Here is a 23,130-nt window from a genome sequence, read left to right on the forward strand (position 1 = left end):
CTCCTCCAGGGACAGAGCGGCCTTTCCTCCTCCTGCCCCAAGCCGACTTGACCCCAACGAGGGGCGCTTGCCCAGGACACTGCCGCCCTAGCTGTAGGTGTTCCTCCAAATAGAAAGCAAAAGATTGGCCTCAAAATCCAACAGCTTCCTCGGTTTTGGGGGTGAGAGGGTTCCCCCCCTCCCCTGGGAAAAACGCAATGCAGGAGAGAGAATGAAAATTGTACACCTGCTCTCATGGTACGTATTATAGACGTTTCTGACTTTCTACACCGCCGAAGCGTAGCCTCTCAGCGCTCACCAGCAGTCAGTCCCAAACTCGTAACGAAGAAGCCTTAACGATGCCCCGGCACCCATCCCCAGCAGTGCAGCAGTACACGAACCCCTCGAGCTCAAGACCCACAAGGACCTTCAAAGCCATGAAGACTCGTGATGGTAACTTCAAGTTTCGGGAACAAAAGCAGTAAAGACCCAAGTTCTAGGCACTAATTTCAAACACACGCCAGGACACAAATGTGGAAGCTACGTTCCCTTCTAGCTTTAGCGACTTCAGCTGGAATGAATGGAATTGTACCAAAGACCACAGAATAATGAATTTGTGATACCCGTGGGGTCAATTCCTGCCTTAGGACGCCTTCTATTACTGACCCTGGACAGTTTTCCACCCTGAACTTCAGATTAGAAATAATATAGTCCCTCATTCCAATCATGTTTCATTAGCTTAACTACATGTTAACTGCTAAAACCACCACCATACAAGGACTAGAAAACAAAACAGCACTATTTTCTTAAGAGGTATTAACTACAGCTGTAGAACCCAAACGATACTAAGGCATTATTAAAATAACATTATGCTACCCAAAATTACTCAAAGGGGAAAAATTGGAAATAGTGAAAATGTCTAAGAACATTAACTTCTGTACAATATATTTAAATAAGTTATAATTGGAAAAAATCAAGTGTACTCCAGAAAAACAGCATTTTATGCACAAAGAACAAAATCTTCATAGTTTAGACAATGATACATTTGGCCTACTCTGAAGAAACACATTTTTAAAGGATTTAAGATGCTATATTGTAATGCAATTAAAACTTATGTTTTCCCTAGCAGGTAGACAAGTATTACTGTTCAAGATCCAAGGCAGTACACCATAAAGACCCTAATGGCCTCAGGGCAAAAATGGATCCTCTGCAACAGGGCAGGGCTCTGCAGCTCTCGATCAGAGATTGCTTGCATTTTAACCTATAGTTTTGACAGTCCTTTACATGCTTTTGCATCCTGGTGAGATCATGACCCTACACTCCCTCCTAAAACATAGATGTCATGCTTCTTTAAAAAAACCCACCAATTGTTGCTTATATTCTGAAAACTGAATTGGCCCTTTCTTTGCATTTTTGGGTACTCAAGATGAAAGTGATCAAGTATTTACTTCCAATGTTACAAGTTTCAGGGAAGAAAAGTCTCTGGACTGTTGAGAGCAGAAGAGCTCAGTTCCTAATTTTCCCTTGCATTACTAACAAGACTGTCTTCTTTCTCACAAACCACATGCTGTTCAAAAAACCTACTTCTAGTATCTCCAGCAGTATTCCAAGGTTAGAAATAAAACTTTTAAAACCTTTTAAACATTTGAGGGCCTTAAATTAATTTTCCCCTTTGCAATGCTAGTTCAAGATAGCACTCTATCATTTAACAAGCACACAAAATTTTCTCATACCTTCAAACAGGTTATTGCATTGTTTAAATGACAATGGTTCAGACTCCACTGTAAATACAATTTGAAGAAGCTTCCTTAATATTCCACTCTCCACAGCAATGGTTTTGAACCTTCTGATTTGCAAAACTCTTTGCTTCTTTTTTCCCAACGGAAACATAGCAATATAAAGCTTCTGACAACAGGCTTGCTTTCCTTGGTTACATTTCACAAATCTCTTGAAAGTAGTCCATGGACCCAAAGGGTCTGTAATCACAAGCTGAAGATTTTATACAGACAAAAAATCGTCCATATTATGAACAGCAAAAAACTAGCACACAGAAAAACACTTCGGTTTTCAGAAAAACAAAAAATAAAAACAAACCAGATCCTAAGAAAATTTCTTTAATTTTCATTTTATGGAAATACATCTTTTGCTTTTTATTTCCATGATACAAAAAATTTAAATATCAAACATTTTCTGAAATCTACCAAGGCAGATCTTTTTTAAACAAATAAAGGGCTGGTGCAGTTAGCAGGTTTGTCACAGGTACCAAAAACATTTTTACAAAAACCCCATAAACTGGGGAAGGAGGAGGGAAGAATCAGATCAAGACTTAAAAGTGAAAACAGCAATAGATGTGAAAAAGAAATATCACCTCCCACCAGGACGTTCATGTTTGAGGAACTTATAAATTACAGTTTTTTGAAAGGATAGGATAAGTGTAAAGTTGGTATTTAGATGAATACTGGCTGCACTACGGCAGGGAGAGAGGAGGGAAATGGAAAACTAAAAGAGATTTCCAGATGAAGTAAGCAGTAGAAAGCGATATGAGATACTGCAATTCTACCTGTCTCAAGAATGCCGACAGCATACTGATATTGCCTGAAACAAATCTAAAGATTAGGAGATTTATGGTAACTCCCCTCAAGCACAGGGAACAGCCTAGCACAAAATTCAGAGAGTGCCAGTTCTTTTTGTACATTTCATAGCCAGCATGCCAAAGTATATGACCAAAATACATTGAGTCTTGCTTCTTAAATCTAACATCATTTACAACAGCAAGGATTTCACATGTTCAACAACAGAACTGTAAACTAGTTAATATACACACAAGTAAAAGTGATTGTTCAGTAAACAGTTTAAAAAAATTAAACTGATTTTCAGGACACATACTGCTTTGTTAACACCACTTTATTTAAATAAAGTATGGCTTCCAAGAGGTGTATTCTTGCAACTGCTTTGAATCAATTCCACTTGTTAAGGCCGTTGTTTCCTACCACGTTTCAGGGACTTCAAAAATTTCAGTGGAACTACTTGTGAGGCTTCCTAAAAGACAAAGCCACAGAGCGATATATTAAAAACTTCCATTTACTACTGAAAGGAATAGAAACTAAATCAAGAATCTTTTTGATTCTTTCAGAGCATAAAAAGGCATATTTTCTCCCCCAGAGTGAGGCTTTAGATACATTACTGGCAAGTCAACACTTATAAAGAGAACCCAACAGACTGTTTATATGAGCAAGGTAAAATAATAAGAAAATATAAAAATTAGAGAGTTAAACTCATTTGTAAAAAACACTACAACAAATTATATTTTGAACCCACTGAAGAACAAAGCAGCAATAATAGTTAATTTCAAGTTTCTTACCTAAATGTTAAATATTATATTTTAAAATTTATGAATATTTTTAATCAGTCATTTTGTTTTGCAATACATAGGATAAAGTTACATAATACTACCTTCCCAAACAGGCTTGCTGTTACTCTTGTTAAAGGCAGTTAAGAAAATTAAAATACTGAAGAATATTTCCAGCCCAAAATAACTTGAGAAAGATCGCCTAATGCTGACAATATGCATTTCCATCACGCCAAATAGAGACCATGAATTTTATACTCAGAATTACAGTAGACAGTCCTGTCATCTTTTCATTCACTGTTCTTCTATAGCAAACACTTATATGGAACAAATGCCCTATTGAAATACTGGAAAAAAGTAATTTCCAATCTCAGCTTTTGAATCAACTTAGAGATTTACTGTACCAAAATGTGGAGAGAGGATGCTTGGTATACAGTATCACTTTCTGGATAAAAGCAACTAGAACAGGAATGGAAATGAAATTTTAGCTATTAGAATATTTGAATGCATATTTGCATTTGAATGCATATTTGAATGTACTTCAATACAGGCAGTACTCCACATGCCCAAGAATTAAGAGTTTTGAATGACTTAATTTATTATATCCTAATCCACTTCCACAAGCAGATACTAAAGAAAGTTGAAATAGAATCGGCAATAAATAGATCAACAAAAAACAAATCCTTTGAGGTTCATGTTACCCCAGGTTATTTAATTACTTTTTTTTGTACAGGCTGCAATAACTCATCCAACATAGCAAAAATATTACGTGAAACATAGAATAGCTTTAACCAGACATACAGTTCAAAAAAAACTTTAAACACACATTTAGGTCTTAAAGTCATTTAAAAAAAAAAAAAAAAAGAAAAAAGAAAACCTCAGGTGAAAAGTCTTCAACCGAATTAGAACAAAAAAGCCTATGCGGAAACAGCACACAGAACATTGCATATACTTATGTATACATCATATCAAGACACTTTCTCGAATACATGAAAAAGATGATTTGAGTTTATTATTTCTATTAGAAACAATTGATTTTCAAGCATTATATCTTGAGATCAAAACAAGATTTAAAAAGGAGAAGATTTATAAAATACATTACCAAGAAGAAAGAAAAAGTGTTTTTTTATTGTCTGGGCAAATCCACAACTTGGCAGTTTATAATAAAGACCTACAATTTCTTCTGCTTTTCCAAATCCGCATCTCCTGAAAGTGAGATTCCTCAAGTTTCAGCAACTAGCAGTCCATGAAATGCAAATGGTCTGCTTGCGGTCCAGCAAGCCTTTCTAATAAACAAAAGCTTCCTCAGAGCGTGTGGTAGACTACAAGAACTGCTAAGGGTGACTGTGATCCACTTGTCCAAAATGTTTGGAACCACAGCAATAAGGCATTTTAAACATACTCACTTTTCATCACTGTCTTGCCAAGTTAACATTGGAAAAAAGCACAGTTAAGTGATTCATAAATGCAGAGCATCCAGAAAGCTAAAGGACCCGTGTAAATTTAAGAGCCCAGTAGATCAGCACTTGTCTGGAAAGTTACTCCTTTATTGAATTGGCTCAGAAAGTCAACACACGCTCAGGAAATGTTCTAGAGAGGCAAGGATATCAGTAGAGTTGCAGCCTAGTTATCTCAGGGGATGTAACACAGCAGTCTGACTGGGTCAAACTGCAGTCAGCCTAAAATAGCAGTCTGGCAAGCAGTGGGCTGGACAAGCAGTAAAGGGCAGGCATGCAGACTGCTAAGGTTTTGGACCAAATATAAAGGTAGGTAATATACTGACTGCACTGAGAAATTCTGTTTCCTCAGTTTACAGAAAATCCTTATCTCACAAATAACTAAGTAAAGGATGTATAGTGCAATGTTATCAGCTTATAAAATCTTAAATTGCTAATTAAAAGCCACATATTAGCTTTCAGGACAGCAGGTAGGTTGGTCAAAACTGGGCTTATTTTTAAGCAACAGAGATTGTGTAACGACACACACCCAGCAGGTCAAGGTAAGTTGTGTGCATCTACATCAGCTGTGACACCATCCAGTCAGCCTTAAGGGAAAAGGTCTACATTAGGCAAATCTTACAGTTTGTGATAAAGTTTGTTGGATTAACAGGGAAGTCTACTCTAGAATCCAGAATTCTTTCAACTTTGCTTATGACATGCAAAAACATATTGGGTAACCTTAACTGGAAAATCATATTAAAGAAAAAGTAAAAATATTTAAAATAGTTAAAAATATTCAAATGGCTTTATTTTGAGGAGGAAAGTAATCAATAAGCTAACTACCTCATGCTTCCTTCTGTTACTGAATTTAAAAGATTGCCTCTCAGCCTCAGTTTCTGAAGTTTGTTTTTTTGACATTCTGTATGATGCAATCTTCAGCTTAAATAACTTAAATATGAAGACTTACTGCATTATGTTCATAAGAGCCCAGAAAAGTTGAGACATTCAAAAAACAATTTATATTCTGTTTAGGCCTAGGGCATTTCCAAACAGAAAAGAAAAACATGAGTAAGAACAGTGCTCTTACCTGCTGGAACTTGTTCTTTCTTGATCTTTTTGAACTTCTTGGCTCTCTTCTTACCATCTGGAAGAGACTCTGCACAGGAGTCTGTATGATCGCATTCTAGATCTTGGACGTCTCCCTCTTCCATATCATCAGAACCAGTTTCTTCCTGAATAGGACTCATGCTTCTCTTTCCCAATGTACTGGTACCTGTAAAACTGAAATACAGCAGAAGTGACTATGAACAAACCAGGAATACCCAATAGGAACTAGATGCTGTACATCAATTAAATGCTTGTGAAAGTAGTAGAATAAATTCTCTAGAAAGTGGTACACCATGAAATGACATCACCTGGAAGATCTGACTAGCTATAATATTTCATAAATATGCTACCTACTGTGTCACCTTATATACATGAAGGTATTCATTCTCTGTGGTATAGATGTTTCATATTAATCCACTATTCTGATCAAATCACTCAGCTCAACAGTATTTATTACAGCTGTTCTCCATCCCTGTGGGGTTTTAATTTTTATTCTCTTCAAAACTGTCTTCAGCCTTAGTTACGAAAGCTCTTACAGGGCATTCTCGATAGACACTATGTTATATGCAACTGTTAAGCCTTGAACATACATCTCGACATTGAAGCATTCTACATGCTCGCTTCATTCTCTCTCTTGATCTGTATGTAACTCTAAAAGTATGGAGCTTCTACCTCTATGCAATGAACTTTAAATCAGATCTCGAAGATCTGTCCATATCTGGATGAAGCCTGACTAATACAGCACGAACATGCACTTAGAACTCTACTTCATTCAGCGTACACCAAAATGACACTGCACAGATTTTCAATCCACGGGAATACAATTGTCAAGTTGTCTTGAATGCCAAATGACAATATTAAAATCAAATCAAGTATGAATGTAAAAAAATAAAGAAGGCAGTAGCAAAGGAGCTAATTCAAAAACCATTTCCCATTATAAGCTTCTAAGTGTATGAATACCAGCTCTTTAAAGGTATGATTTAATATCCTTTTAGAACAATGTACTTGAAACACTAATTTTATGCTTATAAACCTTTAGCTTTTCTTTAAGAACTAGACAACATAGCTGTATTAATAAAAGCCTTTTGTTATATATAAATAAAAATCAGTATTGAGCTATAGAACAATCTTACAAGCTTTTTTATTTTTCTTTTAATCAGTAATAGCGGGGGAATATGGTCTTTCACTAAGGTTTCAGCTAAAGGATTGTTAAATTTAGCTGTATAGTTTTGGCATTGAAATGGAATTTTTTCGGCTGAACATTTTGCAATTTAAAAACAGACTCTTTCTGGGATGTCCAAAGGCAATAAACAAACATGAAACATATGATTTAGCCTCATGCTCTTACTTCCACTTTAGGAGCACAAACAGCATTTACTTTGATGAATTGCTGCCTATTTCTCCAGACTTTCACACACAGAAGGCCTTCTTGCATGGTCTCTTACAAATCATCATTTCGAGTCACACCACAACTACCACCAATAAAAAGATGAAAGCCCAAAAGATAGATAGAACTGTTTACCCTACATACAGTCTCAACATTGTAAAACAGACAAAAACTAGGCTGGGGGTGGCGGCAGTAGAAGACAACATCTAGTACAGAAATAAGCATTTTGGAAAACTAAGAAATAATATTATTAAAAAAGAACATTTGTAAGAAACCCACTTTTAGGAAAGGTATTCTGGAAAAGTACATCAGGAAGATGACTCAGGAGCTATAAATTATGATCCTAAAGGTTTCTTAAGAATATTACGAGCACCTGGCTCTTAGAAAGGAACTTGCTCTCACTGTAAGCCTTTTTGAAAAGGCCTCATGGCTGAACTTACAATTTTTTAAACTTAGACTCTCAAGAAGTTATTGCAAATAAGGAAGAACAAGTTCTTCACCTTTGGCACGCAATTAGCTGTGTACCAAGGTACAATAGGAGAACTAATTTTAGGCCTTATGTTTTCCCTGTAAATACCTTTAAAAAGCCATAAAAATAAACAAAGAAAAATAAACAGAGACAATAAAAGACAAAGAAACAGGCAGCACAGCACAAAGACCAAAATACAGGTATTTTATAATCAAGGACTGCTGACTGCTTACTTTTGCCTGAAATATTAATTTTATTCTACACTCTTTCTTTGATTACACGGATTCTACATCACTAAGGGTTGATTTTTTTTCTTATTTTTCTTTAACATAAAATAGGATTCAAAGACTACAGCAACATTATTTATTCACTTAGCAATAGCAGCAAATCAGTATGGTTAAATATATACAAGTTACAGCACTACTCAGAGCAAAGTTCAGTTTTCTACTTATACCAGCTATTTTGGAATATGTCCCTATTTTTGTCTCAATTTCCTTCTCTGTTGAGAAACAACTAACCGAAGGAGAAGTACCAAACAAAATAATAGTTATCAGTAAGTGTTTAATTCAGATATACTGCTTTAGGATCTTTGACTGTTTGGTTACCCACAGCATATTTAGAGACAGAGACTTAATTCAACAATTAACAAAGTTAGCACTCAGTGAAGTTTCAAAACACGCATATATGACGGTTAGGCAGGCAATACATATTTTTTTAAGACAAGATATTTAAAGGGGTTCTGAAACTTCTTTTGTATATTGAAATGGACTTTTATTCTCATTTCTCACAAAAATATTATCCAAGCTTTTTTTTGGGGGGGGGGGGGGGGGGGAGCAAAGCCTGTCGTACACTGCCAGCTGGCAAACCTACTCAGTGCCTGCAATACAGCTTTCACACGGGTGAAGGTGGTAGGTGGGGTTTCTAATCCTTTTCAAGGAACGCAGGTTTCACCAGCTCTTCTTCCCCCACCTCTCCCTCCCGCTGGCCTAATTTCACATCAGCCTCCAGGCAAAACTGACCCGATGAATGCCAGTGGAGGAAGATGGTAGAAATACAAACTGTAGAGTTTATTTTCAATTTCCATTCATAATAAGTATAATCTTAAAAAACAAAGAACACAGTATTTTTGTGAAATTCCAGCAGTATGACTAGCAACTTAGTACTAAACACAATTTGATGAATCAACAGGATGTGGCAGGCTTATAAAGCTCTACTGGCAGCAAGAGCACAGACGCTACCTGATTAAACAGCTCATGAACTTTGCAATGTCATTTCAGCTACTAAAGAGCAGCAATCCGGCTAGTGCTATAGTGATTATTTTGAAAGAGTCAGCAAGCGGCGCTGGGTAAAGAGGGGGAAAACAATGATGATAAATAGCATTAAGCACTTTCTGTTTTGGAAGAAGCATGGCCTACTTTTGAAAGGGCCACTTATTCCAACACAGCAGAGCGTCTGGAATTGGCCTGGGTATGTACAGGCCTCCAGCTTCAAGTGCAGTTCATTTAAATCAAAATCTAGATCCTGTGTTTTCTTGCCACTTTAAACAATGGAGGGTGGGTGGGTGGGTGTACTTACTAGCCCATCATAATAACTTGTCATTTCTGCTTAAGAGTGGATGAAGTCACCTCAAATAACACTAGAACACTGGAATACTATAATTTGTTTGCAATATTTATTATCCATATCTTCAAGGGCTCAGCTTTTCCAATTCTTATCCTCTATTTAGTAATAAACCACTACAAACAACCATTTCAGTAACAACCAAACTGTAACAAGAGGTAATACAAACATAGTGAAGGAATCATCAGCAGAAACGCATGAACATTTCAAGCATGAGATCAGGATAAAGTATCTTTAGCAAAATACAGGTATCCAAGGAAGTGGTGCTACAAACAGCAGCCTGACTTGACAGCAGATGCGGTGCTGCTGGTTTTAGCTAGAAAACTGGTAAGGCAAAAGGACATATCACTTTTCTGTACTTAACTAGTATAAGTCTCTTGCCATTAACCTTATTTTATTTCACTCATTCCTAGATGAGGATTAGGAAAGTTAGAATAAGCAACTACAAGTAGAGCAAAATATCAAATTTTACAAAAAACCCATACCCTACTTCATTTTTCATGCTATGGTTTAACACTGTTTTGCAAAGGAAAAGATCTTAAATCAGCGTGTTTAACTGTCATGGCAGAGCTGGCAGGCAGTTCTTTACTGACCGCAACATACCTGGTGCTATATAACGCGCAAGAGGCCATGCTGCATCCCCTCTTAAAATGGGTTCTCAATAATGGCTTTAGATAAGCAGGAGATCTTATTAACTACTTGAAGTTTTGTCAAATGCATCAGTTTTTGCACCACTCTCCCATCTGACGTTAATCATCAGGCATACTTTTTTTCAAAGAATGACTTTCCATTAACACCAATTTTGATTTCCAATAGTAATATGTTATATACAAGTGGTATATAACAAGTACAAATTATTTTTGCCTTGCAACTACTGTTAATACTATTATACTATATTTTCTGAAATGAAGTTCTTCTACAATAGGGGAGTGCAGTTTGTTAGTACGACAGGAATTAAAGAACCTTCATAATATACTTATCAATCTGTTAATGTAAGATAAAGTTTACTTATAAGAAATACTTAACAGCTTCATTAATGGAAGAAAGAGGGGAAGGGGGGGGAAGGAGGAAAATAAAGCAGCCCAAATATATATATTATCATGGAGAGGATGGGCTATTCTGTAGCTGTTCTCCCTAGCAGAAGTTGATGCAGTACGTTTATTTACTAGTAAATAAACAAATAAAGGATGCAGTAACATAAAGCTATTATATGGGACCAGCTAGAACATACATCACAGTATTCAATTAAATGATTCAAATTAATCGATAGCAAAAAATATACTTTTTTTTTTATTTTAAATATATATAACTTTGTCTGGAAAGGAAAACGCATCTATAGTCAGCCTGAGTGAACTGAAAGACCACAAGGTTTGCAGATGCCTGCTATTCTGAATCTGGTATAACCACCAGATTACACTTAAGAGGAAGCATTTACAAAAGATTAGTTGACAAGACAACATAATCTAACTGGAAACAAAGAAATAAAATTAAGAAAAACATGTCAAAAGACCTGCATGAAAGGCAGTTTGGTACAGAAATGAATCACTCTATTCATTGAATAATTAAAGAACAAAAACTCATATAACATTAAATACAAAAGAAGTTCTGCCTATAAACAAAATAAAACCTGCTATCCAAAGCAACAAGATGTTGATCACCCGAAAACAAGGCTGCGTATATCAGGAGGCATCATGTGGGATTTTTCAACAATATAAAAACAGATTAAAATTTTTCAAGGAGATTAAGTACTCAGGAAGACAACTCATTGAGGAATACCATAACTTTAAGGAAAGAATTCATGCAAAGTTTCATTCAGCCATTTTCAGAATGACACATTTGCAGTAGTCCTCAAACTTCTTTGAGAGATAACAACAACTCTGCATCACTTTAATGTTTTCCAAAGTATATGTTAAAAGAATAAGCCGGTTTTGGTTTGAACCACAAGACGCCACTCTTAACATCTGCCCAGGATCCGTGCAGTACCCAAAATACCTATAACAGCATTCAATAAGGCCAGGTACTTCCTCTAGTAGAAATAAAACTAGGACTCTCAAGATACCTTTGCAGTAGAATCAAGATGTGATAAATAGTCTAAGAATATTTAATATAGACTTAACAATAAACTATAGACTTAAACCTCAGCCATCAGGTACCAACAGCACATGTGCGCTAGTGCCAGGACAGACTTAAGAGCTCTTCAGCTCTTCACAGTATGCACTCCCAAGTTCTCATAAGCACAACAGTTTCAGTAAGCTAACTTCATTTAACAGGAATTTTATCACCAGGCTCCTCATATGTTTTTTAGGGATCAAACACATCTCTTACACTTTTACAATTCCCACCATAACAAAAGCATGAAAATTTGACAACTAGCCAAAACACACACCTGCATTTAATTCTGCACTGTAGGCAAATCACAACATCACTCAGATGAGAAGAACAAAACAAATTCAGTATATTTGTTACATGGCAGATAACATTTATAGGAAGATGTAATGAAAGCTCAAACTTATCACACTATTCTCAGAAAAGAGAAAGCAGAAACAGCTCAGTAGCTCAGAATTGCTTTTATGCCATTCTAATACGGTCCAACTGCAACAAAAACTACAAAAACATGACTTGCGCTCCATTGCAACTTACTTTTAAATACAATTGATAGAATCTTGGTGGAGAAAAAAAAATAGCAATAACTCGATAGTCTAATTAACATCAAAAAACCCCCCACCCACTAAAGCCCTCCCCATTCACAGCCACATAGATCACTTAGGAAAAAAAAAAATCGTGTTACTTTCACATCAAAACCTCTCATTAATATGACAAGGTAAAGATGGAACAAGAAATGCACATGGTAACTTACTGTACCTGAATCAAAACTGAGGTCTCCAGACTTGGTTCACTATTTACAAATATAATTCAAACCCTTTGCAAAGTTTACTCTGAATATTCAAAGCCATTGAAGAATCATTTGTCCTCCTTTTTCTGAGACACAAGGAAGACTTCATTAGGGCTGCTAGAGATGGTAATTCATACCTTTCTCTGTGGCTGCGTTATCACCACAAAAGTCAGCCAAAAAAGAAAAAGGCATTTACAAGAACTTGAGAAAACAGCGAAGTTTCCAAATGACAGAAGCCATTCAGAGGTGCAAACTAAAGAAAGGAAGCAATTCTATTCTTTTGATTATAAGAAATAGTACTGCTACACCAAGCTCAGAAGCTGTGAGTTGACCTGTCCCCCAAATCCCAACAGTCTTAAAAGATGTCTAAACATGTTTCTGACCAAATCCCCTCTCTGCTCGTCTACCAATGACCTTGTGACAGACGATGTACCACCACTGATTTATAAGCAAACAAACAAAAAAAGCCGTATAGAGAGAAAAATGCCACCTATCAGATAAAAACTACCCCCCAGTTGATAGACTGGCAATAACAATGCAATAAAAAGGCAAGAGTCGGCAACACAGAAAAGGTCTCACCTGTTAACACAGTAGTATCGACTCTGGGAAACATAAGGTGTGCATTGAGTTTTTAACCGCTTTCTCTCCATCTCCTTCCAACTATCTTCTGTACATTTTCTCTTTGCCTGTTTTTCTTCATGTTTTTTCTCAACATATTCTGCATATGTCTGGATCCTATAACTTTCAGCATACCTGCTGGTGTTTACAGCTATGGGGAAGAAGAGTGACATTATATACAAAACACTGTTAATGACAGTATTCCCTCTCCTGAAATAAAGTTATTTTGAAAAGCAGAGGTCAGTGAGCTATTTGTTCTGTTCATATAAACAACTTCAAGTTCTATTGCTAGTGCAAAAAAAGAAAACAAAATTGTACTCTCCTAATCCATGTTATGTTTGAATTACATATTCAAAACACTTCTCAGAGTCAGACTTCATACAAAAAAGGGTTAATTCTACTTAAGACTTCTTTCTTTTAAATTAGAAACCATCAATTCTTCACTCATAATCCTCTTCCAGATTGCTTGTTGGCAAGAAAAGATTTCCTGGATTTTTTCCCTTTAAGTCTCATTACTTAAACCAGCAGGTTTATTTTGCAAGTCTGCCAGGAAAAGACGACATTTGCAAAGTTGTTGCCAAAACTTTGTTTGATTGCTGTGAAACATAAGCTTATTTGAGCTGCATTTTTTGTTGCACAAGATACCCATGGAAGCAGCCCTTAACTAATACCCAGCTGTTCCATCCCTGCATCTTTTTAAAGACAGGTCTCCATTTAACTAACAATGACTGGAAGTTTAAGGTAGAAGGATTTCTGTCAATGTAAAATTAGGATCACTTATAAAAACACTTGCACTGCTTTCACTTAGCAACAATTTACCAACATTCCTTCAAGTACCATCATCTTTGCAGCTCTCAGCCTTTAATCTGCAAGCCAAGCTGTGGCCTGAAGCCATCACCGTAACAGATGAATCAGCAAATTAAACTGGCTGTCAGCTGGTGTCCTCTGCTGTTTGCAGCTTAATTCACTGAAAGAAAGTATTGTAAACTAACCAATAACACCAATTTAAATATAAAACACAACAAAAAAACAGATCCAGTTGTTCACGTGCTTGGTCTGTGCATTTTAATATACCATAGTTTCAGGTGACAAAAAGAAAACAACAAAAAAACCCAAAAAACCAAAAACCCACCCCACACCACTGATTTTGTTAGTGTACTTCCAATCTTTGTTGAAATTTCAAGCTGTGTATCCAACATTCTGATCCTAGTTGAAGTTGTGTCATTTTGAATTCAGGGCACTTTGTACTGCAAATAGTCCAAGCATGAGAAATGGCATACTCCAACATCACAATTCAGAAAAGGTGAGGAAGGTGGGTGGATTTGTTTTTTTCCCTCTTTCAGGATAAATCTATTCTACAGATTATCTATGCCACTGTGAAAGGAATTACCTCTACACCAGTTGTGGTAAATAGATGCTGCTTGCTGCTGAAATAAAACCTTTCAAAGAACATAAAACTGGGCAACAGCCTCATATATTCAGTTTTAATCCCAAGAATAGATATCAGAAGTTATGATTAATAGTTTAAGACCAAAGCGATGCATTAACCAAAGAGATGTTAGACATCTCTCCTTCCAACACTCCTTATATTTGCTTTCAAATATAAAGTTACAGGATCTGTCTGTAAAAACTAGGAGCATATTTATTGCCCATGAAGTAAGGGTGCAGGCATCATGAATGGATTAACAAGGCTTACTTGCGCCACTGCATGCCAGCTGACATTCCGAGGAGTAAAATTTGTTTAGTTAAAACTCAAGTGTGCTTTTACTTCCTAAAAATCAAGCACATAGTTACCATGGATCATCTGTAAGTAGTGATTTGTTAAAACACAACAACCATTTCACATTAATTTCTTTTGACCTAAATTAAGAGCCAAAGTTGTGGCTTTTCCACTTAATTCCCTGACAAACCTTGCCCATGTTTAAGGAAAAAATAATTCTTACAGCACAGCCTAAAGATAGCTTTAAAAAAAAAAAGTAATAAAAAAGGTATTTCTGAACAGAGACAACTCTGCTTTCTTGAAATAAGGCCTGTATTTTATAGCAACTTATTCCAAAAATACACACACACACAAAATTACACAGATTAATACACAGTCTGCAATATTAAGCACACAAGCTTACGAAACACTAAAGTAAAAATTCACTTATGAAGCCTTAACGTGACCTCTGGTAGGTCACTTTGGATACTATGTAGAGATTACTATATTAACCTCATCTGATAATGTACAATTTAAAATATGGGACCACTGCCTCAATCAGATGGGCAGGGTTCAATTAATGAGCAGCCATTTCAATATTTTGTTTTATTCTCATTACTCAGTGTGTTGTTCCACAGCCTTATTTATTGGCTTCTGGGACTATTCATGCTCTGTTTCAAAATCAGAAATGTGCATGTGCATTTTTTTCATCATGACATTGTCCAGTGTTTTAAAGTAAAGCTCATTAGTTGAAGCAGTGCAATTATGCCTACTTTATAAACAGAAAGCAGAAGTAAAGACTGAACACCCCAAATTAGAGATTATCTTGTAAATTAGCCTAAAAACAGAATTAATTTGTCCACTGCACAAAGCATTCAGTCAGGGTTGGGTTCTTACACAACTCTGTATTAACATATTACCAGAGAAGTCACAAATCAAATCCTCTAAAAGAAACAGCATGTGATCATGTGGCTATGGTCTTTATCAATGCATAAGCATGATTCACCCATATTAGGTTAAGTAGTAGTGAAATTAGCTTTGCAATATTAATGTACTTTTCATGCACCTTCTGTGCAGTTTTCCAGACTTTTAAGTATATCTGGAAAATCTCTACTGTAAGGCATGCCTAATTAGTTGGACCAGAAACATTAGATGCACTTCTCCAACCTCTTCCATGTGACTTAAGGAAACTACCAATAGTTGCTAGTGTTGGCTCAATATAAAAAGGATTAGGCACTCTGTCTGCTGGCTCCTCTCAGAAAGCAATAGAAAAATCCACGAACTTGACAGAATTCTCGCTAATTCGCCAACATTTCTGCTCTTGTCCTACCCTCTACCTGTCTGTTTCCCAGGTCAATCTTTTCTGGACTTGTCTTCATCTGACAATGGTCTTGCAATCTATCATAACCCTAAACCTTCTCTAATGTCAAACTCACTGTTTTCTTTTTGCTCTGCCCAGGTAGCAGTCCCGCCTCCTTATTTAAATTGTCTCTGCCACCTTTAGGTAACAGTTTTCTGTGACATAGGCAATCTATGTCCCACTATCCATCTCTCGTTCCTTATCCCAGTTTTCTTCATACAGGTTAGTCCCTCTCAAACGTATTTTCCCTTAACACCTAACCAGTTTCCTTTCCAACCAGGTCCAGTCACCACCTCTGTGCTCCATCTTCACCTGCAAGCCAGGGAGCCCCCAGTCCCAGCGCCATTCGCTGGCTCCCGGCCAGGCCTTGCCGAGAGCAAGGGAGCAGGGCTGGCAACGGGGCTGGACTAGCAAACCAGTCTACCACCAGCCTTGCTGCAATGTAAAGGGTTACAAATTATTGCCTTAGACCTGATTCCTCACCCCCATAACTACCACCACACCCCAAACAAGCAAACAGCATACCACAAAAATTACTCCACTACCACTGAAACTTTTTCTCAAATAGCCTGTATTGGCAGCCAAAATAAAGAACAGTGTAACGGCTCCCTGAACAATGACGGCAGTGCCAAGAGGGGCCCAGGAAAAGGATGAAACACCTTTGCTCAAGAAGCTGATTACTTCTACCAGCAGAGCTTCCTCCACCCGTCCCGTCCCATCCTCCCCCCCCCATTAACTAAATGGGCACTTTTTTGTTGTTGGGTGTGGGTTTTTTGCTATTGTTTTTTTTTGTTTAAATAAGAACAATCCTTAAGAGCAGGAGGGAGGCAGGCTATGCTGCCCTTAAGTTCTTTTCGGCTACCAATAAAGTACTGTATTTAGTATTCTTTCTGAATGATTCTTCACTTGGATTGTCTGTATAACACTCGAGTCAATAATGAATGGTAATCATTCAAATACAGAAATATGGTGCAGACTGAGTCTCGCAGTCTCTGTCCTCCTTCCTCTACCCACCACTTGAAGAGAATGAAGTTCTGAAGTAATTGGCTGTTTTACTTTATTATTCAGTGATTTTTCAAAATTTCACAGGAATGTGGAAGATTCTACAGACTACAAAACAAGTACATTTCTTTAGCAGGGAAGAAGTGATCCAGGGAATAACTGCCCTATGTAGCATGTTACTCTTAGCTCTGACAAAAGAATAATCTAAAAAGGGGGGGGGGATCTGACACTGCTGTCCAAACCGATCTAAGGCCTCATTAATTTACCAGGTTAAGATATCTATGTATGACAAGAGGATTTTTTAAATCCTTGGTCATCAACCCACACTAGCAAGGTAGGTATTTTTTTGAGCTGGATGCATTCAGGGTACCCAATGCTAAAGCTTTTATTGAGAGGAAACTTTATCCTGTAAATATTCTTCTTCACTTTCAACAGAGATGTCCTGCACAGGTGTACTTCTAACAGAGTCAAACAAATATATTTCAATAGTGACCACAGGAAGTCAAGATAACTGCTAAGTCTAATCACCTGCTTTTCACAAGCCTAACAGTTGTGCTGCTGCATTCAAATCGTTTTTTCACATACAAGGTGACTACAGCAGACTGGCACAGGGTTACAAACAAACTGACGCTTCTTTAATGAGTTTCAAAATCCTTGCCCTCATGGAAGGTAAAAGGAGAGAAAGCAAAAAAAACAAAACAAAAAACAGCCTAACCTTACTGCAGACAGTTTTTTGTTTTTTTTTTTTTTAAAAAAAGCAGAAAACTAGATAAAACAAGATTCCAAGATCTCATGGAAGATCCTCTAGGATCATCCTGCACTGAAGCATCATGAAGAGAAAGGCCTTGCTTTGAGGTCAGGAGGTAGTTAAAATGAATTTAAAAATTTTTCACTGATAAAAGCATATTTAACTATGTGGAAAACAGAGCCTAATTGGCAGAAACCTATAATACAGTGTAATTTTGGATCCCAGCAACACTTTGAAAAATCTCAAAAGCCCTGAAAAACTTAAAAGTAATTACTTAGTCAACATAGTTCCAGAAATATAACACACCTTCACTGCCTGAGAGATCATCAGAATGATTTATTCTATCTTTTATTCAGTGATAAGAAAAGCAGCCTTAATGTAACTATTAGGACAACAAGTTTTCAATCATTTTTCAGCATGCCTGCTTCTCCTCCCCTCCGCCCCCCTAAAAGGGAATTTATCAAACTTCTGTACATGCCTTGCTTCTCCTCTGTGTCCCAAATATTAAACAGACTGGAAAGTGCTATATTACAAAAGCACCAAGTGTCAAAGTACTTAAGTTTTTATCAATTTCACAAACACAGACCATGTGTTCAAACTGCACTAAGAAAATACAATCCTTTAAAATCATCTGTACTGCATTTACTAAAATAAAGCAAGCAATACTTGACTGATCAATCTCACATGCCTAGAAATTCATATGCCTAAAATACTTTATTTAAAAATAATCCACTAAGGTAAAGTACTAAGTTATTCTTTGGTGTCCATGAAGAAAATTCTTAGCTTTGTAAAAACCACTATTATCCTGAGACACAGGTACAGAATTAAGTACAAAATATTGAAGGACAAATCACTGTGTTAGGACTACAATTTTTCAAGCTAACAAAACATGTCTACTTTGTTAATAAATGCAGTATCTAATTTCATAACTTGCATGCTGATTCGCAAAAAAACCCGCAGATTAAGGATGGTGAAGACATACCCACTTGCTCCAGGGAATCTATGTAGCAGAGACTGATGAGCAAAAGTATTTTAACAGTTTGAGTTTGTAGTCTCTGAATTACATGTTATTAGAAACTATCTGCATCTCTATCAAAACTGAAAACTTCAATTTGTACATTGTGCTGATCATCTCTTTCTGTTTTCCTCTCCTGTATTAGCCTAAGATAGTGAGAGGTGATAATACAGATTTAGAAATAGATTTCTGAATTTAGCAATAGACTTGTAAAATAGACTATCTTTTTACGAAGATTGTTATCTCTTTTGACACCTGAACCCAGGGTGATGGGAGTAGTATGAAGGTGGTGACAAAACGCCGTTCACCTTGCAAGGGATGATGATCAGCTGATAAGGTTAGTCAGAGGGCAAAGCAAACTGGAAGTTAAAGTCTTTGACTCTCCATTTTGGAGGAAATGGCAAGATAACAGATGATCTGAAAGACAATGGTTTTACAGAAGATAAAAAAAGCCAAATACAAAGCGTAGCAGAGAAAGAGGAAGGATCCTTAGACACTGCTTTAAAATCAAAGAATGTCTTAGAAAGGACTTTTAATGGAATAGAATTGACTGACATATATCATGTTTATGCAGTAGCCCAAACAAAAAGATGCAATAAATGCAATTTTGAAAGTACTTCTTGCAAATGCTTTTAAAATGAAAGAAAAAAAAACAAAAAACAAAAAACAACCAAAAACAAGCAATATTTTTTTGTGCTGGGATGGCTTCCCCTCCTTCCTTTTGCTGATAACCAGGGCCTGCCTGTTTTATTACCCTTTCATAGATCTAGAAGCAAATTAAGGGGTGTCTCTCAGACTTCCAATATCTTAAGTTATTCTTCCAACATTTGTCCCTATTCACATGTAGTTTAAAACTGCGGACAGAAAACAGCAGCCACACAGTGCTCGGTCTACTAGGACTATTCATATTTTAGCATTTATTTGGTTGTGAGGCAACCTCTTTAGAATGCCTGATATCCTTGCAAGAAGCATCTTATGCCCTTGGAACATTAAAAAAAACTATTTACTATGCAGAAAGGTAAAACCACCTTTTAGATTTTTCTTAAACAAAAAATGCCAAACTTGTCCAGCTTACCTGCTGACACCCACTGCATCAAATCTTGCACAAAATTTAAGCAGGCAGGGTTTTTTTATAAACAGAAAATTTAAGTGACTTGCTTTTAATACAGGTTAGCTACTAGCATGGAATCAACTGAATGAATATAAATGTAAATATCAATATAGTATCAGGACAGCCCCATATGCATTCTTTGCATAGCATACAGCTTCACATGGGAGAGAAATATTTTGGCATTCCAAAAGCAGCTACTGGGGTGCGGGGAAGGAAATCTCTCCTGACAAGGAAAGCAGATGATCGCACAGTCCCCCGAGACATTTCACACCGCACATGTAGGTAGATTGTTATAAAGGGTTTTAACTTCTTAAAGACGCAGGTCTTGTTAAGTATTGAAAGAATTCAAGCTATTTAACCTTTGCACCTTGTTTAAATACCTTAGTAACTGAAATAAAAGCTGAGAAGTGTATTAACCTACTCCAAAAAAATCCCAGTGAAATGAAAAGATAGTCAAAAGAATTTCAACATGAAACTGAAAAAAAGTACTGTATTCAAATTAATAGGACACACGTATATATGTATATATATTTAACTGATGAGAAGAAAATATGGCTGCAGGTACCAGAGGGCAAGTCTATAATCTGTCCTCTTAATTCTGCATCACAAATGCTGGAAGTCATAAAATAGCTATTTATATTATGATTTATACCACATGTTTTACTGTAAGACCAAGACGAGACTGTATCAACCAACAATTCAGTTTCTTGTTAAATTCAAGATTTCCTGAACAATACAAGTAGAAATTCACATGTCATTCCCAGTATTTACACAAAGAGAATTTTAATTTCCAGGAGGATTATGTAAGTGTTCAGATCTGTTAATCTACAAACTAAAAGTCTAAAATACATATAACGCTTCCCTTCTAGTCAGATGCAAAGCCTTGGTGTCTACTATTACTCATAGCACACCAAGCTCAGATTTGAAAGGCTTTTTAGGAAGCAGCAGAACTCAGTTTGGCTAGACAGCTGATCTAACAGCTTGTTGCTGCTAAACGGGAGATCCCATTCCTTGCTCCTTGTCCCCTGCTCCAAGCCTCCCCTACAATGTTTGTGGTGTTTAGCGGCCTGCTGATGAGCCAATTCACCTCCCACAACCAGCAGGAAATTTCTTCCTCCCCCCCAAACACAGGATCAGCAAAACAAAAGCAGCGCGAGCCCACAGTTACAGGGGGAAAGAATCATCCCCTTCATCCAACCATGAAGTCTTAATACTGGCACAAACCACTAACTATATTTTAATACCAGCAAGTTAAATACTGCAGCTCAGGCTGAGCAGTTGCAGGAGCTACACTCCTGCAAAAATCTGCTGACATTTCTGACACTAGCTATGAACTTCAGAACAAGAAACCAGTGAATGGAGCTTGGAGACATGCTAAAGGCAGTGCAGTCCAGAAGACAGTCTGTTATTAACACCGAAGCTGTCAATTCAAGCCTATTAATGTCCCATATGTCATTGCCAGATGCTTCGAAAATAAATAGCTATCCAGATAATGAGTTCACTCATCATACTGGCAGATACAGTTAGCTACTGGAATGACTGTACCCCACTGCCAGAAGTAACGTTTTCACTATTGCATCAAAAAAGTGGGTTTATACCCTCCTCATCTAAAAAGGCACCCAGAAAAAAAACAAATCTGTAACTTTTCCATTCTGATACTCCTTGTTACCCATGAGAGGTGGAAAAACCTATAGCCATTTGAAACGATTTCTATCTATCTTAGAATTCCTCAGTAAAACCATTTGATTCTGGTCCTTACATTGCATACACAGCTTCAGCACATACAGCTTTTCAAAAGATCAAAGTGATTTCTGCTATCTGCAGTTTCAAGTTAATGTACATTTTTAAAATTATAACTTGCATTCTGATATACAAAAATAATGTAAAAGCACACATCTACAAGGAGTGTATCTTATTACAAAAAATCTTCCTATAGTAAGTTCCATTTTGATGCAACACAAGAATTCAAACACTCAGTTAAAAAATGAGAAATATCAAGCTTATGAATGTATGTACATATAAATATATTTGAGTACACAATATTCATATTGCTTAAGAGTCAACATTGCAGACTTTGCATCATGAACAAAGCCACTGACACAAAATTTAAATTAAACTTTCCTAAAATGTCAAAACTTTGTGGATCTTGAGAATCCACGACTTAAAAAGTCACCGAAAACTAGAGAAGCTGTGTTCAAGACAGCATATAGCTTGAATAAGAAGTAAATCACCAGTAACGAAGATTAGATACACTGCAGCTATATTCCAGCTACCTTGGACTATATTTTGGAAGCTTCCTGCCCTGAGTATGCATCCGAAGTGAACTTCACATTACCTTAATGGTCAGCATACAGTCACGTGTAATACAGCTTTTCACACAATCTGCGTAGCATGATAGATACTACCTATCATTTCCCCAAATTAAAGGGGAAGAAATTGATATCCACACAAGCTCAAAATACAGGTATACACTTTAAAATTGTGTCAGTAAGCGTTTGGGCTAAGTAGAAGCTTTAAGACACACTGGTAAAGCATGCTGCCCAGCCGCTCGGTGTCTGAGCAATTCACAAGTCCTGCAAGACGAACGGTTTGCCGAGAGTCATGCAAAGGCTATTGCAATTCCAGCTGCTGCACCTGCTTGCCTCCATTGCTCCCCCGCTGTCTAAATACATTGCTCCGCTCAGAACCTAAAGGAAGCAGATATCTTGCACGCAGTAAATTCTGTATGAGCTCATGTATCAGGGCATTAACACATGGAACAATTTAACATTATTCAGTGCTTGCCATTTACGAGGAACAGTTGCTCTTCATGTGTATTAAAAATTTCAGATTAAATATATTTATTACATTTTAACACTGCAAGAGAAAATTCTCAGAAGATGCCAAAGTTAAGTTACTCTTAAAGCAAACCAATGGTCTTAATTTTTTTTTTTTTTTTTTTTTTTTTTTGGCAGAAGTTGCAAAAAGAACATACATCTTGTCAAACTGCACCTAAATCCCAGGTTAAAAGAATTACAAACAAGTGTTAACTGCTAAGGACAAATAAACCAGGTATGTTTTTCAAGTCAACTATCACTAATAAATTTGCCAATTATTCCTATTAACCTATAACTAGAAAAGCAGAGAACACTCGCAGAGATTATTCAATACACAAATGCCTCAGAACTGAAACCCTCTTTACTTTCAAGCATTTTAAAATCTAACATTTTAAGACTTTTTCCATATTTTAAGATTATCCCTCACTCAAGTAATGGAAATTTTTCAGAGTACATTTTAGATGACCTATAAAAACTCCATAAGCACACAGACATCTCAAGAAACCCCACTTCTAAGA

General features: G+C 36.6%; 1 protein-coding gene across 9 annotated transcripts in view; it reads right to left on the reverse strand.

Annotated features, from left to right (window-relative positions):
- Nucleotides 1-2,077: 2,077 nt before the first annotated feature.
- PARN (poly(A)-specific ribonuclease) overlaps nt 2,078-23,130 on the reverse strand; it is a 63,550-nt gene continuing 42,497 nt past the window's right edge. For 6 of the 9 annotated variants that reach the window (XM_026061805.1, XM_026061812.1, XM_026061809.1 and 3 more), the window contains 4 exons: nt 12,823-13,012; nt 5,855-6,048; nt 3,733-3,787; nt 2,866-3,018 (listed from right to left, as the gene is read on the reverse strand). In XM_026061805.1, coding sequence (XP_025917590.1) covers nt 3,003-3,018; nt 3,733-3,787; nt 5,855-6,048; nt 12,823-13,012 — 455 coding nt within the window. In that variant the 3' untranslated portion in view covers nt 2,866-3,002. Of the gene's footprint in view, nt 3,019-3,732; nt 3,788-5,854; nt 6,049-12,822; nt 13,013-23,130 lie in introns of those variants that run through there. The other 3 variants (XM_026061813.1, XM_026061803.1, XM_026061811.1) reach the window with 3 other exon arrangements.

The sequence above is a fragment of the Apteryx rowi genome, unplaced genomic scaffold, assembly GCF_003343035.1.
Source record: "Apteryx rowi isolate R43461 unplaced genomic scaffold, aptRow1 scaffold_186, whole genome shotgun sequence".
Lineage (NCBI taxonomy): Eukaryota > Metazoa > Chordata > Aves > Apterygiformes > Apterygidae > Apteryx > Apteryx rowi.